At 41.7% G+C, this 17,860-nt stretch overlaps 1 protein-coding gene and 1 long non-coding RNA gene across 3 annotated transcripts in view; one reads left to right on the forward strand and one right to left on the reverse strand.

The window, feature by feature from the left end:
* LOC143360820 (uncharacterized) overlaps positions 1–17,860 on the forward strand; it is a 283,741-nt gene that overhangs the window by 15,366 nt on the left and 250,515 nt on the right. The window lies entirely within an intron of this gene.
* LOC143360806 (regulator of G-protein signaling 11) overlaps positions 1–17,860 on the reverse strand; it is a 188,860-nt gene that overhangs the window by 11,798 nt on the left and 159,202 nt on the right. For both annotated transcript variants that reach the window (XM_076799940.1, XM_076799939.1), the window contains exon 14: positions 7,134–7,465. In XM_076799940.1, the coding sequence (XP_076656055.1) occupies positions 7,134–7,465 (332 nt within the window). The remainder of the gene's footprint in view (positions 1–7,133; positions 7,466–17,860) is intronic.

The following is a 17,860-nucleotide window of genomic DNA, read 5'->3' on the forward strand; positions in this document are numbered from 1 at the left end:
AAATTTTTGATTTTTATAAAAAAAATTATTTTTGTATAGCCTAATAGTGCGTGCATGATGTGCCAAAGTCAGATTTTTGAAAAAAAATTTTTTACGGAGATATACGCATGGTAAATAACCATTTCCTCGCTCCTGGGAATTCATCAGTTTTCAGTGCGATAGTTATGTAATTACTCCGCCATAATTGAATACTTAGGGGTCTACAAATCATATGGGTTATTGCAAATGGCTTCAACTATTAACAGGCAAAAAAAAATTTTCCAAAAAAGTTGTGCAACGAGACGTATTCTGCGCCTCACGATCTCGTTGCGAGTCCACGATTACGGACCAGGCCCGCGCCAATCAACGCCGAGAACCAGCCGCGCGCCAATCCGCGAATTCGGCCCGAGCGCGGACCAATCGACGAATGCCGAAGATTCGCCAACGAGCACACGGAGTCCGCGCTTGGGCTATAAAGATCGCGACGAAAGCCACCGAGAGCGGAGTTGGCCTGGAGCAGCTCTCGGGGTAAGATCCGAGCCCAGGACTTCTCGCAGCCGTGCGGATACGTGCAAGCTGCGGTCTACGCCCGAGCGAACACGAGGAAGCACCGGGATCGGTCGTATACGTACGCGGGCCTACGTCCCGTGCGAGGAAAACCGAGAGCGCGTGCAAGCCCTGGGAGGCAGTGGCCCGACGGCAGTACTTGTCAGTATACCGTCGCTGCGACACTCCGGCCCGTTCTCCCCCCTCCTCGTGATCCACTCCCGAATCCAGTCCTTCCTGCTTTCGATCCGCGATCGTGCCTTGCGCCCCGGGAGTTTAGTCGTCGATCGGCCGCAGCAGCGTGCGGAGCTCGTCTCGCGGTATACTACCGAAGACGGGCGACCACGCCGGCATCGGGCCGTACGTACGAACTCGTGCCGCGGTTGACCGGGGACAGCGAGCGGAGTGTCCCGCCAATCCGGGGACGCCATCCTCGATCATCGATCCACGAGCTCAGCAGACGAAGGAACACGTCAAATTCACTCACACCCGCTGAGCCGCGGAGATTCCCGAAGACCACCGTCGGGAAACCGGAGTAGGGTCCGAAACCGCGAGGACCGATCGCCGCCGCGCGCTCTCCCGCTCCGTTGTCAGGCGACTCGCGCTCGCCCCGCGTTCCACGCACCGTAGCCGCCACGCGTTCTTCGTTGCACCCGTTGCACCCGACCAAATCGCGCACCGTTTCGCTCCGTCGTCCGCGATTCACGACGCTCCGCCGAGTTTCTTGGCCGTTCTCGTCCCCGCTGCAAAGAAACGGCCTCGCTTCCGATTAACCCTTTCGCTACGGGTGCCGTCTATAGCCGGCATCCACGCGACGACCTGTGTGTACGGGTGCCGTTTATATCCGGCAACTTGTAAACACCGAAAAGACTACCCACGTTCATTGTGCACACTTTTCGGCGCGGTGCCCCGTTCAGTGGCGTCACTCCGGCGGAGCGGACTGCCGTAGCGAAAGGGTTAAGAGCTCCGGTGCTCTCCGCGAGTAGGATAAGTTCTCCGTAGTAAGTAAGCCGACCCACGTAGGTTATGTTCGCGAGATTGCGTTAGATCACTTATCGATGTCACATTATATCATTTTTTAATTATCTACGTTAATACTTGGTGTCACGTTATGTGGCTTTGGGGTTGTTACTAAGGGTCCACGTTCGTCTCTGTTAATATAGACCGGCCGAGAAGAGGGCCTTCGCACCGGGCCGACCACCGTTGGTCCCACCGGGATCCCGAGGCAATAGCCAAATAAATTGATTACGTTCCTTCTTCTACCTGAAAACCGCGTCCTTTATTTAACCACCTTATCCCCCTCCCCAAAGAACCCTGGCCGCTGAGCCAATCCGGGGAGGGCTCGTACGCCTCACTCGCGCCTCACGCGAACGAGGCGTGTACCGTTACAGTTGTTTAACATTAAGTAATATGGACTAACCTGAAGCCCATTTGCCCCTTACGCTCATTTTTTATTTATGGAGGAATACAAAAAATCCTTTGAATAGCTTCGATCTGGAACTAATCGTTTTAGCAAGTTATAATATTGATCTAGCTTTGTGCAAAATTTCATGAGATACTTCGAGATGCTTTCGCGGCAGTTTAAGTTTAAATATCAACTTTCGGAATTTCCAAGAATGAATCGCGCGGAAGTCACGATTATTTGATGTTTCAGGTGAAATTTTTAAGGGATACATATCAGATAAAAAAAATGTGACATTCGTACAAATAAAAAAATATTTAATAACAATTTTTTATGTTAAATAAACAACGTTTTCGTTCACTGGACCACTCCAGTCGCAAAAATGCAACAGGTATTTTTTGGTAGTGCTCCAATGAACGCTATAAAAATAATTTATGTAAGATAAACAAAATTGTTATTAAATATTTTTTTATACATAAAAAATGAATAAATCATATGCACTTCACATTTTTCTTTACTATTTAGAAATATTCCTAAAAAATTTCACCTGGAACATCAAATAATCGTAACTTCCGCACGATTCACTCTTGAAAATTCTGAAAGTTGATATTTAAACCTAAATTGTGGCGAAAGGGTCTCGAAAGGTCTCATGACTTTTTGCACAAAATTAGATCAATATTACACCTTGCCAAAACGATTGGTTCCAGACCAAAATCTATTAAAGGATTTGTTGTATGCTTCCATAAATAAAAAGTGGGCAGAAAACAGAGATTTTCGATTAGCCCATATTACTTAATGTTAACAACTTTTTACAAAAACTTTTTTGCCAAATAAGCGTTGTACCTGTGACAATCTCTCCACAAATTTTCAAACAAATTCGTTGGATAGTTTCGTTTTTACAGATTTTTTGCAGCTTTTTGGCCATTTAGTACCACTGTGCGCCGTGGCGTGGCCGTGACGAAGGGAGAAAAACATTATAAATGTTGTATTATTTTAAAAACTACTTTACCTATGATGATGACCTATCAATCGAATCTCAATGGATTCTTCGATGTCTTAAAAATTGTTGATTTTACAGACACGTAAAAATACGTGTCACCCTTTTTTCATTAAATTATAAGACTAGAACTATCACACCGATGAAAATGAGTTTTTGGGAGCTTATAGTGAAAACATGAAAGTTTTTGTGGAAAATGTTGTCATTTGGAAAAAATGTTTTTTTTTCACCATTTATTTGGCAATTATTTTGAACGAATGCTATGTTTTCGTAGCAGGTACCTTTTTAAAAATTTGAAAAAATTGAGGTTATAGCCCCAAGTGTCTCCTTTACGGACCTGTTTTTTAAAAAAGCGGACACTTTAAAATTGACGAAATTAAAATTGTTTCAAGTGGACGCTGCACCACGATACACAGCCTCGCACGGTTGGCGCAGTGCCTGGGAGGCCATAGGCCTAACAGCCTCCCGGGCTCTGCTTCGAAAAAGTTGTTAATCTTATTAATACTCTAGAAGGCTAAATAATACATCATTATTAATGATCCTCTTTGATCTACCATCTTTTTGCTTTTTCGTATCTCATTATAAATAGTAAATACAATTGTTCCGGATTCAGGCTGTGGAATTCGGTGCCTATTGTCTAACCGGCGACCGCTATTTCATCCGGTTTTGTCGCGTATGTCAACACGCGGCAAGAGCGCGTGTCGCCGTTGCTCGACACCGCGTAGCAACCGTTTCAATTCTCATTGGCCGAATTTCACAGCTTGAATCCTTCAAATTTAGACAAACAAGGATCGTCCGATGTGCGAGCTCCAATCACGGTGCTCCACATTCGACGGTCTTTGTTATTTAAGGCACCTGCGTATGCCTTCTCGCTCTCTTAACGTTCTGAACGCTCATCAATCAAGGTATCGCTCTAACACGTTTTCTCGTCTGTTCGCTCTCGTCTCGCTAAGTAGAGATTCTCTCTCTCGTGCTCTGAGACTCTCGCGATTTCGCATCATTCGGTAGCAGTATTCTCGCGATCTCCCGCGCCGCGTTACGTGCACTCTGCTTCGCGTCAAGATTTCCCGTACGCGTTTCGTGCCGCTCAAGATTTCCTCTTCGCGATCCGACGGCAGAAGTTTGCACGCGCAAGATCTCCGCACGTTCGCCGGCTCGCGATTCTCGTTCGCGCGTTCTCTCTCGCGCTCTCGAGTGCCTCGCACCTCGTGCGTCGTACAACCGAGTGAATAAAGTGCAATTTTCCCAAAGGACAAAGGTTTGATTCTCCCGTCTCTCCTTGCCTCCTCGCGCGCTCATTTCTGAGTGGTCCCGGCCCCCCGGCGACTCCGACCTTCGGTCGACGCCAAACAACAATAATTATAAAAATATTAAAAAATGTATGACTAATTATCAAAAACAAACCTAACGAAACCGAATTAAACCTACTCAATTATACTAGTATTAACCTATATCGTCAAGGATATTCACATGAACGTATTGTAAATGCTCATTCAAGCTCTGTTAGAGCTTAAAAATAAAAGCTATAATAAGTTAAAGAATGCTATTTATTTTTATATAATGGACATAAGAATGAAACAGTTTATTAAAACAATTTCAGCGACGATATTTCAATATCTATTGATTAATTGAGAGTCTTTCGTTTACGCAAACTAAGGACTTATTACACTTACAGTAACTCACAGTGATGTTCGGCCACACTTTGAAACAAAATCACATTTTTAAGATTGGAGCAAACGGCTTGAATTTTTCTTAAGAAGTTAATGATGTGTAAAAATATTTGTCAAAAATATGACGATGTCGCGGTGAAATAACTAAATATTTCTGTTTACAACTTTTTTATTAGGACATTCGTTGAAAATTTAGAAAAAAACGTCTTATAGATAGTTAGATATATTAGATAGATTTCATCGAAAACAGGTAATGCAGATATAAACGACAAGCAATGAAATATGTGAGAATCTGTAGATTTACAGTGAAATCTCGTTGTATGTCAGTGCCAACCTCACATTTCCAAGTCAGTGGAACACCTCACACCACCACGGTGAATGGCTGAATCTCGAGAGCCGTCGCGGCCACAACATTGTCGGCTATATCGGTGTGAGACCAGAAGACCACTACTAATCCAATTACAAAACTTCTTTATTTTTCGTTATATTTTTATGAAACTTTTACCAACATATTCGTGGCATTTTTCTAATTAAAATGAAACCAAATTTCTCTCGCGATAGAGAATTAAAGGGAATGGGTATAAGGACCCCTCCCTGACACCAAGCAGTGTGGCCAGATCGAGAAATTCAAAGGGAATGCAATGTACCCGCTCTCTGATGACCAGAGTAATATGTGACACGTTGCGCGTGCGCGACGAGGATTCTAGACGCCACCGTCCTCGCCAAACGTCACCTCAGTCGCGCCCAAAACCATGTGGCACGTCACGAGACCAGTGTACGGTCTTAGTGGGGGACGTTGCAGTGTGCTTATGGTGGTGGAATGAGATAGTGGAAGGGAGGGGAAAAGGAGGAGAGGAAACAGATACCCAAATGGGCGTCTTCTAGCGACACTGACACCAAGTCTCGAGGCAGTCAAGGCGACGCGTCTACCGAGAAACTAGTAGAGTATACGAACGCTCGGAGACCGATCATATCCCCATGACTGTTGTACACCACAGACCCCCCATTCGTCGTCCGTTCTCCACCGTCCGCAACTGACCCGAGGGGCGAAAATCGCGCGGGCCTCTGTCTTGACCTAAGGAGCAAAAGTCGCTGGTCTCCTTCCTGACCTGAGGGGGGAGAAGTCGCGCTGGTCTTCCGACCATCACCGCAAAAAAACACATCGCAAACCGATGCGGCGACTAACTAAAGCGCCGCCGCCAACCGAGACGCCGCGATGTCCGCGTGTTGGGATTCAGCGCCGTTAACCAGAAGCCACATAGTTGTAAGATTGTAAATAGCCGAGCATGGTTACATCGTGACCCTCACCCTTGTACATGGCGAACCTGGGAAATATAAGGAGCTCTTTTGAGCCGACAAACTGCATTCTTACTTTCGATTTTTAATATAGTTCCAGCTAAATAGAATTGTAAAAAGCAATTATGATTATTTTTTCCACGGTTCATTTAGTAAACTGATCTTTCTAACCCCTCAAAAAAATTCAAGTGGTTTGGTCGTTGGTATTTTAAAAAAGTGATCGATTATTACTGTGTGTGACTGTAGCTAATTTTTGAACAACAAGATTCACGATTGATCGTCGTATTTATAACTAATAGGAGAGGATGAAATTATTGTCGCTATCTATGTATATTTTTCAGAGTTAATATTAGGTACTTGAATAAGTTTCTGCTGTTCTCCTGGTAAATAAAAGTTCTTTGTTTGGATAGAAAAATAGAGAATATTTTATTAAAAGTATCTTTCATCGTTAGCTATAACCTTTTCCCACTTTTCACGGAATTAGTGGATTCTTGTAATAAGTGTGAAGTAATCCAATCATTAAGCTATTTTTGGATATCTTCATAAGAAGATATTTATATATGAAGATACTGTACTGGTCGGAATACTATAAATGATAATCTGATGGGACAACATCTGGTGAATATGGCTGGTATGGTAGCATATCCCATCAAAGCAGTTCCAATGTTTTTTTGACAGTTCTTGCAATGTATAGTCTAGCATTGTCATGCTGAAAAATCACTTTGTCATGTCTTTTTGCATATTCCGGACGTTCTTCTTTCGAGGCTCGACTGAAATTGACTAATTATTCTAAAACACGATTAGCAGTGGTGGTTTCCGACAATTCCTTAACTGTCTGACATGGAGCATCATCGAGTAATGCTTCCAATTCTTCGTCTCGGAACTTCTTTGATTCACTAGAGCGATCCTTGCCTTTCACATAAAAATCACCACTTTTAAATCGTTAAAGCCAATCTCTACAGCTTCTTTCGAATAACGCATTGTCACCATAAACTTCTACAAGCAAACGATGACTTTCAGGTGCACTATTTTTTAAAATGAAATAATGCAGCAGTACAAAAAGTGGTTCTGATTTAAAGTGTGTGCCATCAATTATGAGACTGACTGTAGGTATATGCATACCACATCATCTCAAGTTACACACAAGTACTTTTAGTTCCGACATCTATTAGTAAACGGCAGAAACTTATAAAACTTCCTAATATTAAAAATTCGTTGATTATTCTCTATATGTATGTCTTACCTACGCTACTGCTGTGTTGCATACAGCATGATTTTCGAAATTGCTCGGACACTTCCGTTACTGGTAAGCTAACTTCAGACGAAGAGCTGCAGGAGTCCAACTGTGTCGAATTTTTACGGGCTGCGCGTGTTTCGACAGATTGCAGCAGTCCAACCATGTTGCTATTGCTGCTCTCTTCGTGTTGATCCTCAACTGACAAGACTGTTGTAGATAACGTCAGGAGTTGCGGTCCTGTGGAACCCGTGGCGTGCTCTATACTGGGTCCTGGAGCCGCGTCCCATGGACAGACGTCGTCTATAGGGCGAGCCATCGCTTCCGATGTGCCAACATCCCTGACAACACGAACTTTATTATAGGATTTAGTTTTCACTTTTCCCTTTCGACAAAATATCACGTCTTTTGTTTGATTGTGTCGATAGGCCATGCATATAGTCGTATTATTTATGGAACGGTCAAAATTCAAACACGATTTGCGTAATATGCAGTGTCGCCAGATCAAGACTTGTGTCCCCACTCTGACTTCCGAAAGTATCCGGCTGCCTATGTCTCTTTCAGGTTCCTGAAAGTATCCGGCTGCCTATATCTCTTCGAGATCACGGGGCTATCCGACTACATACGAACATATCGTGATCCCGAGAGAGGTGGGGGGTATCGAGAAATAGAGACGCCGAAACGATTTGACTATGACTGACTATCGGCGTTTCTATTTCTCAATACTTCCTTCTCTCTCGGAATCTCGATACGTTCGTATGTAGTCTGATAGTTTCGGGATCCCGAAGAGACATAGGTAGCCGGGTACTTTCGGCAACCCGAAACGTATCATATTTTCGGAAGCTCGGTAGTTCCCGCCCAAGAATTCCCGAAACGTCATGAACCCGAGATTTCAAGTTCTCGCATGATCCTGCACGTGACTAATCCGGTACTAGCAGAGAGAGAGAGAGAGAGAGAGAGGATCACTTTTTTCCTTCAATTTATACTCTCTCCCCTCATCTGGCGACACTGGTAATATCGAACATTTGGATAATAAAATATTGTGGATGTCAATCAAGAACTTCTATTTATTCATAGGAAGGATCACGATAGTGGTATCAAATCGATTTGTTTCTTGGTGAAGACACACAGAAACTGTTTGATCTGCGCTAATAACAAAGGTATTTATCAATGTTACAACACTTATGTAGGTGTGGCAAATAGAAAATAAGCGTTACTGATTTAAAGTTGCAGAATGCTTTATACATTATTCATTGATATGACTAAATACGTAGAATAAACTGATATGAATGAAGGCAAGATACTAATTTACACAATTACTTCGACAAGATTGCAAGGAAAGATTTGAGTTGTATTGTAATATAATATAAGTATAATGAAAACAGTGTTTAAATCTATCTGTGTAGTCGAGATAGTGTTCAGGATATTCGTACGTTTAATTTTAATCAATTTAACTGATGAAATGGGTATGTCTTTTAGATTGGATTAAGTTATTTGGTGACGGTACCTACATTCGATAGTACTTTTAACTAGGGACCAAAAATAACAGTTATTCTAATATTTTCTACGATAAACATCATTGATAAAAAGTTGATTATTATTAAGATTTAAGATAATGTACATAAAATATAAAGAAACAAATTCCAAGAACAAAATTATTAAAAAATATCGATTTTTATACTTTTTGGTTAGAAATAACAGTTATTAGTGTTCAAAAAATTGAATCCTCTGCGATAACTGTTAGCGACGAAGAAAAACTGTTTCGATTGCTCAAAGCAGTTATCATAAAACACTTATTAATGAGAGAAGTTCATTTCGATCACACATAACAGTTATCAACGAGAGAAATTTATTTCGATCGCTCATAACAGTTATCGATGATCGCATTTCTTTTCACTTGTTCATAATAATTATTGATGAGAAAATTCATTTCAGTTGCTTATTTAATTACTGAGTTGTCCACTCTTTTTCGGGTGGAGCATGCCTGTGAAATTCATTCAGAAGGTTTCGCACCACAAGACGAATCAACAGACCACAAGACCAACACAAAATCTGAAAAACAATTTTTCAACATTTTTTTAACTGGGAAAATCAGAAATATAGACTCCCATATTAGTCAAAGCTAGTGTGCATAATTCACGCTGTGCTCGCAACTCAGGTTAGCGTTGAACGAACCTTTTCTGCTCTAAAATTAACGTTAGATGATTTGTGGTGTAATTTGTCAGGAGGAAATTTGGATAAACTCGTTTGTCACATAAAATTTTGATTGTAGCAATTCATTTCATGAATAAAAAGTTTATTAAATAACTGATTGTTTACCATTTGAAAGTTGTACTATTTAATAATAACTATTTCTGTTCCGTCGTAATAACCCTCTGCGAAGGGACATCTGCACGACCGTGAAGGTCAACTAGACTAGCCACCCGAGGCATAACGACCGTGACCTCTCGACATCGATTGTCACTTTCGAGGTGGCAGAATTAGAGATGCGACAAAAAAGATTAGAAGAATACTCCCAAAGGTTTTTTACAGTATAAGATCAGGTTGAGTCACTACAAGATAGATCAGACGAGGAGATAATCCAGGATTTCGAATCAACATATTTTCAATGCGCCGATTTATTGGCTAGATGATCAACACTAGATTTACCAGACCAGTCAAAATGACTGGTTTTGCAATTTCAATTCAAAATTCCTATTGCATGTAACATTTTCTTTCCGAAATGATATCATGACTTTTGTAGCCATAACTAAAGAATCAGTTTTATGAACTATATATTATTTTATATGTATTCGTAACAAATATATTTTTTGTTATTGACACTTATACCAGTACCAGTCAAAATGACTGGTGCATGTTTCTATGTGATGAAATGACATTGGGGCAGCTACAACAATTGATAAGTACTGCAACGTTTTTTCGGGACAGAATATATGATTCCGGGAAAATCATGATTCTGATGCAGTACGCTAGCGGCCCTTGGAATTGTATATTTACTCAGGGTTTTGGGCCGCACATAAGGTTGTCCTTGGGTCTCGGACACTTGCCTATCTGTAAGTGCGAACTCGATACTCGGGGTTTCTGAGTGTCTTGGCCGTGCTCGGTGGACTCGCTTTTGGGCGAGTTGATTGAGTTGTGGCCCGTAAATTTCTAGCACTGGCCCTATCAAGTGTTCGTCAGACCCTGGGAACATCTCTGCTGATTCTTGGGAAAATCCGCCCTTGCCAGTGGAAGGTGTCGTTCGGGTGACTTCACCCCCACTTCTTTAGTGGGACCCTGACGTAGAACAACAACAACGGACAATTTCTACACCAGTTTTTCTCTGGCGTTAAAATTACTATCTAAAAATACTTCGTTGCTTGGAACAATACGTGCAAACAAGAGGGAACTCCCGAAATCTTGCAAACAGAAGAAAGACAGCATGGCCCGTTTCTCAACGTTGCTGTACGAATCAAATGGACGTACATTTACAGTTTACAAGAGTAAACCGAATAAGAAGGTACTAGTACTAATTGTAAGTACAAAACACAAACACGTAAAAATTGATAAAACTAATAAGAAATTACCCGAAATTGTGTCTTTTTATAGAAAACTTCTAATCGAAATAAACGCGGAGAAACTTCTCCACATGTAACAACTCTATTCATTATTTCTTTATAAGATGTAGGTTTCCTATGCCGTAATAACTAGATCATCCCTACACTATGATGTTGCTACCTCCTTACTTTACAATTGGTTGCTTTCAACGTTTGAACTTTTATTAGGTTTTCTCCACACTTTTGAGTAACCAACCAATCCCCAAACATTAAAGTACTCGTCACAGAAAATTATATTATACCAGAAGTCCAGAGACTTCGATATATACAGGGTGTCCCGGTATTAATGGTCAACTGTGGAGAGGGTTATTCGACATAAGAAAATAAGTCGAAAATACAAAATCATATTTTTCCATGCGAAGCTTTGTTTTCGAGAAAATCAAATTTGAAAATGCAACGAATACGCATGTTATACGATAGGAATCGTCTGATAGTTCTGATCATGACCAACCAATTCTACTTCCTACATATACTAAAGCAGAGGTGCCAAACAAGCGGCCCAATATTCGATTCGTGTAGCTGAAAGTAAACTGTGCCAGACTCGGTTAGAGGGCGTGCATGTGTGTGGAAGGTGTGAGATATAGTGTAAGAAATTTTGCGTTTAATACAGGGAGGTGTTGTTTAAATAGGTAAATATTGGGGTAGGTAGGATTTAGAGATTGAGCAGTTAGAGTGCGAATAAAGATTTCGAAACAAACGGTAAGTTAAGCGAAGCCAGAGCGGTAGTAAAGAGGCAGAGAGGATTGAGGTTAGGACGCGCGACAACGTGACAGGTAAGGCCGGTCGGTAAAGAAGGCAGCACAGAGAAAAAAAGTGAAAGAGAAAGAGTAAAAGTGAGTGGTAAAGAAGGTCGGTAAGGAAGGCAGCACAGGAGAAGAAAGAAAAGTGAAACAGAAACGGAAAGGGAAAAGATATGGAAACTGGAGAAGGAGGGGTGAGGAAATTTGGGGAAAAGGAAGGAGACCCAGGCAGGGAAAAGAAAACAGGAGACAAGACAGACGAGATACAGAAAATAGAGAAGAGAAAAAGGGATAGAGCCATGGGAGAAAACCACAGTATTAGAAAGATAACTGAGTTATGGGGGAAAGGAAATCATAAAGAGCCAGAAAAGGAAGATAACGAGGAGAATCAGGCTATAAAAAGGATAGACTTGAAAAAAACACCACAGAAGGAAATAGAAAAAGGGGAGGGAGAACAAACACAAGGAATGGTGAATATAATAGTGATGAGAATGGAGAGCCTGAAAAATGAAATAATACAAGGAAGAGAAGGACTGGAAAAAGAAATCAAGAAGGAGATAAAGGGTCTGGCCAACAGAATAGAAGCAATGGAATGCCGCTGGAAAAATAAGGAAGAAGATATATGTATGAAGATGGAGGAAATGCTGAAAAAATGGGAGGAACAAGAGCGGGAAGAAAGGCAGAGAAGGGAAAAAGAAAAGGCAGAATTCATGGGGGAAGTCTTAAGAAGAGTGGAAGAAAGGATAGAGAAAGTGGCAGAACAGGGAAAGGAATGTAAATCAAAGAACGAGAACGCGACGACGTGGGAAGAAATAAAGAAAATTAAAAGGAAAATGTCAGAGCAAGATAGGAGAGCAAGGAAAAATAATGTAGTCATTAGAGGGTTAAAAGTAAGGGAGGAGGATGTAAAGGAAGGAGTCGAAACATATTTGAAAGAAGAATTTCAGATAGAAGGAGGGGTGAATACAGTGGAGTCCAGAGGAAAAGAGGAGCCCAAAATTCTAATAGTGGAAATGAAAAACTGGGAGATAAAACAGGAGATAATGAAGAAGAAGAGTAAGATAAGAAACAAGAAAATATACATAGACCACGACCTGACGGAAGAGGAGAGGAAGGTGCAGAGTATGATAAGAAACAGAGCAAGGAAGGAAAGAGAAGAGGGGAGGATAGTGAAGGTAGGTTACAGGAAGATCTGCATTCAGGGAAAATGGTATAGTTGGAACGAGGAGAGCGAGGAGCTACAGGAGAGCAAGGTTTTTCGAGAATAGCCTTACGGGTAGAAAAAGGTAGGCTTGGAAAAGGGGAGGGAAAAGAGAAGAATGGCAAAATAAGTAGAAACAAACAAAACACAGAAACGTGGCAACGCAGGGAGGGAGAGGAGACAGAATATAGGAAAAACGAAGACAAAGGTACAGAGAATAACAAAGGGAAAATTTTATTCTGGAACGTAGCAGGTATAGTCAAAAAGGATAGAGAATTTTGGAAATTTGTGCAAGGATTTGACTACGTAGGATTACTAGAAACCTGGGTGGATCAGAGAAAATGGGAAACACTAAGGAAAAATCTGCCAAAAGGGTACGAATGGAAGTGTCAAGCGGCGATTAAGGAAAAAAAGAAGGGGAGGCCGCGGGGGGGAATAATAACAGGAGTAAGAGAGTGTTGGAAGACATTGGAGGTAAATGATAAAGTACAGGGCCTGGTAGGAAGGAAAATAGGTGTGGGAGAGGAAATATGGAATGTATGGGCGGTGTATAGCAACCAGGAGATGGACAGAATAGCAAAAGCGGTAGAAGAACAAGTGGATCAAACAGCAGGCGAAGTGGTTATTATGGGCGGGGACTTCAATGCGAGGATAGGAGAACAGGGAAGTTTAAATAATGGAGAGTGGGAAGAAGAGCAGGAAAGGAGGAAATCGAAAGACAAGGTGAAAAACGGACAGGGAGAAAAAATGTTACGAATGACGGAAGAAAGAGGGTTACATATTTTGAATGGGAATAAAAGAGGCGATAAAGGGGGAGAGCTCACCTATATAGACAGGAAAGGGGTGTCGGTTGTCGATTATGTAGTAGCCAACTCAAAAGGGTGGGATAGGATAGAAAAACTGGTGGTAGGAAGTAGGACGGAGTCCGACCACCTTCCGCTAGAAGTAGAGGTTACAGCAGGAGGAGGAAAGTATCGAGAGGAGGAGCAAGTGGAAAAAGAGGTAATAAACTGGGATATAGGAGCGATTGAGAGATATAAAGAGAGAACAGGCGAAAAGGTATATACACAGAATGAAAGGACAACAGAGGACTGGGAAGAGCTGAAGACAGCGGTGAAGGAGTCGATGGAATCAAGAAGAGTAAGAAGGAAGAAATGGAAGATAGGATGCAAATATTGGTGGGACAGGGATTGTACTAGAGAGCAGAGGAAAGTGAGTAGATGCTACAGAAGGTGGAAAGAGGGTAAAGTGGATAAGGAAGTTTACCTGAAAGAAAAAGCGGACTTCAAAAAATTTTGCGAAAGTAAGGAAGCAATGAGAAAACAGGAAGAGAAAGAAAAAATTAGGAAGGCAAAAGAAGAGAGGCAAATTTGGAAATACATCAATAAAGAAAGGAAAAGGAAATCGAGTAACGAAAACAAGATACAAATAGAAGTATGGAGAAAACATTTCAAAGAACTATTGGGGGGAGCAGATGAAAGACTAACAGGGGAAAAGAGAGAGCAGGTACCAGCGGTAGAGGATGAAGAGAGCTTGTCAGAGGAGGAGCTGGAGGAACAAATAGGAAAACTGAAAAAGAAAAAAGCCCCGGGAGGAGACAGCATCCCGAACGAGGCATGGGGGTATAGTGAGGGAGGGACAAGGATGAAATTAAAAGAGGTAATTAGGAAAGTATGGGCAGGGGAAGGCTTCCCGGAGGACTGGAAGAAGGCGGTTATAACCCCCCTGTACAAAAAGGGAGACGAGAACAATCCTGGAAATTACAGAGGGATAAGTTTACTATGCACGGCTTATAAGATATATGTTTCACTGCTCAATGAAAGATTGAAAAAGGACATAGAGGACAAAGGAATTTTACCAGATACGCAAGCCGGATTTCGGAGACACAGAGGGACAATAGATAACGCATACATCCTGCAACATGTGGTGGAGAGGGAGCTTAAAAAGAGGGAAGGTAAGGTTTACGCCATGTTCGTGGACCTAAGAGCGGCATTCGACACGGTAAAAAGGAGAAAGATGTGGGAAGTGATGGAGAAGTGTGGAGTAAGAAAGGGGTTAACTGAAAGAGTAAAGGAGGTGTATGAGGAAACGGTGAACGTTGTGAGGACAAGTAAGGGGGAATTAGGGGAATTCTGGACGGGAGAGGGACTCAGGCAGGGTTGCCCGCTCAGTCCGACCCTGTTCACAATATATATAGCCGACATGGAGGAAGAATTCAGGAAAGGACTGGTGGGAGGAATAAGAGTGGGTGAAGAAAGATTCTGGTCCCTAGCCTATGCAGACGATGTGGTGGCGGTAGCAAGTAAAGAGGGAGATTTGAAATGCATGATGAAGAGGCTGGAAAGGTACTTGGACAAAAAGGAATTGACGCTAAACACGGAGAAGACTAAAATAATGATTTTTAAGAGAGGGAGAGAAAAAAAGAAGAAAGCTGCATGGAACTGGAAGAGGGAAACGGTAGAGGAAGTCAAGGAATTCTGTTATTTAGGAATAAAGTTTGAAAGCAACGGAAAGATAGCAGGTCACGTAAAGGAAAGGATAAAGAGAGCGAACGTGGTCCTAAATCAAGTATGGGGAATCGGCGAAAGGAAATTTAAAAATGATTTTAAAATGAGAATGTTTCTTTTTGATACGTTGGTACTGGGGGTACTCCTATACGGGGTAGAGCTATGGGGCTTTAAGGAGAGAACAGAAGTAGAAAGGATTCAGCTGAAATATATAAAGTGGACACTTGGTTTGGACGTGCGTACCCCAGGATACTTGGTACTGGAAGAAACAAAAAGGGCGAGGCTCAGAGTAAAGGCAGGAATTAGGGCATGGAAATACACGGAAGGAGTAAGAAACAGAGCAGGGAGGAAGATAGTCAAGGAATGTCTGAAGGAAAAGGAATCAGGGAAAGTTCAGGGCGAAAGCGGGAAAGAAAGGGAGGAATACTTAAAGAGAAACGGATGGAGCCAAGCAGGGGTGGAAGAGATGATAAGGCTAGAGATGGAGGTAGCGGAGAGGCTAAAGGAGAGAGACATTGAGGTACAACGGCAAGAACAATATACAAGGATAGAGCAGTCAAAATATAACAAAAGGTACAAGTTTATAAGAGTGGCAGAGTTACCAGAATACCTAAGTAAGGAGGGAAGAGGGGAAAGTCAAAAGTTAGTAGCCCAAGTAAGATGCGGAAATGCAGAAAACTGGAACAAATACTGGCTGGGAGACGAAGCAAGAGGATGCGACCTGTGTGGGGACAGGTATGGCAATCTGGAGCATCTAACAAGAGAATGCAGGGAAATGGAGGGAAGGATCAGGATGGAGGACATAGTGAGTGGGAGGATAGATACAAATGTTGAAGCGTGGCTTCAAAAGCTCAGAAAGAAGAGAGATAAGCGAGCAGAAATATAAAGGTAATATAAGGAAGCGTAAACCAAAGATAACAGAGTAGGAAATGGTGCAATAATCGGAATAAGAATAGGAATAGGCAGAATATAGGTAGAGCAGTCAGGGTAGGGATGGGTGAGTCGAAGAGGGAAGGGGGGAGAGAGAGAGAGAGAGAGAGAGAGAGAGAGAGAGAGAGAGAGAGAGAGAGAATTAATGCGTGGATAAGATAGTTATTTTTTGTATTCATAGGTTATTGTAAACCGAGTCCAATTCTTGGCCGTAAGGCTGAATAAAGCAATATTATTATTATTATTATTAAGTAAACTGTGCCAATAATTCTATGAGTTTGAAAAAGCACATCTTTTGTTATAAATTGTTATCTTTATTTATTAACAATAAATATTAGTATATTTTTGTGTTGTTTAGTTAAGTTAGAGTGTAATGTATATATGGTAAACGAAAAAGAACGTAAAAAACCTTTACAAACTCTTTAATCGACGCTTTCTTTTATATACTTTTATGCCATTAATTGTGGTACGTATATTCGGTCTGTATATTCGGTGCAAATGATAGAGATTCGATGCGATGAGTTGAACGGCATCACGGGACGAATGGAACAGTTGGACCCCGGGTGTTGAGTCATCGGGCTCAGAGGAGAAGGGCTAGAACCCGGTGGGAGCGGTTTTAGTGGGTATTCCCCTGGTTTTTTCCCAGGAGGAAGAGGGTATTCCACACTACCCGACCGCACACACCATAGGACTATCGCAGGATTATCGATTGCATAGCTTCCATCTTTGAGACGTGGCTTTTGCTATTACTGTTAGCAGTTTGTTTCAGAACGTAGCTTTGATCGACAACAGGTTAACAAGCGTATGCCTCTTGTTTTGGCTCCGATTGCTCAATTTTCTACGGATGTGTTGTATCTACGTCTCTATATGGAATTTCATTGCCGTGGAGTGTGATCCCTGTGAAAGAAATATTTTTTGTACCACTTCGTTGTTTTTCGGGTACAATTTATAGTGCTGATGACCACGTCGGGACTGTCTACAGCACCCATCAATTTATTATAGTCACGTACACAAGATGGTTTCTGTACAATTTCTTGTGCACTGTAGCGTTTTGGAACATCCACAAATTCTTCTTTATGTACTGTAGAAAGCATAAAAACCTCTGTTTTATTCTGCCATTTTATGGCTAACATATTTGCAGCCGAGCGAAAGCACGCTTCTCCTCTTTTTAATTTTTCGTTCATTTTCGACATTCCTTTTCTCCTCTTTTTTTACAGTGCCACACGCATTTGTACAATTTTTCTGCAATTCATCAAATAATGCGGGGCTCGCGTACCAATTGTCGACGTAAAGGGTGTGACCTTTACCTAGATATGGTTCTAAGAAGGACATTACGATAGTTCCAGATTTACCTTAGTCCTTATGTTCGGTCCCTATAGTGGTACCAGCCTCCGTATAAACACTAAAGTCTTGTATATAACCCGTCTTGCAGTCACGAAGAACAAACGATTTTATCCCGAATCTATTCCTCTTCAATAAAATAACCTGCTTGAAAGACAGTCTGCCTTTGTATAAAAGCAGACTTTCATCTATACACAGGTAACGGTAAGGGTAAAAGAATTTACAAAATGCTCCTCGTAACTCATCAATTATTTTGCGGATTTTATGTAAATGATCGGAACTGGATACATGATCGTTACTAAAATGCAGCATTTGCAGAAGTAATAAGTACCGGTCTCTGCCGATTATTTCACAAAAAATATCGCTTCTCAATAATTTATCTCGGCTCCAGTGTTCTGATAACGATAGCCTTTTCTTTCTG

This window comes from Halictus rubicundus, chromosome 14, assembly GCF_050948215.1.
Source record: "Halictus rubicundus isolate RS-2024b chromosome 14, iyHalRubi1_principal, whole genome shotgun sequence".
In the NCBI taxonomy this organism is placed as follows: Eukaryota; Metazoa; Arthropoda; class Insecta; order Hymenoptera; family Halictidae; genus Halictus; species Halictus rubicundus.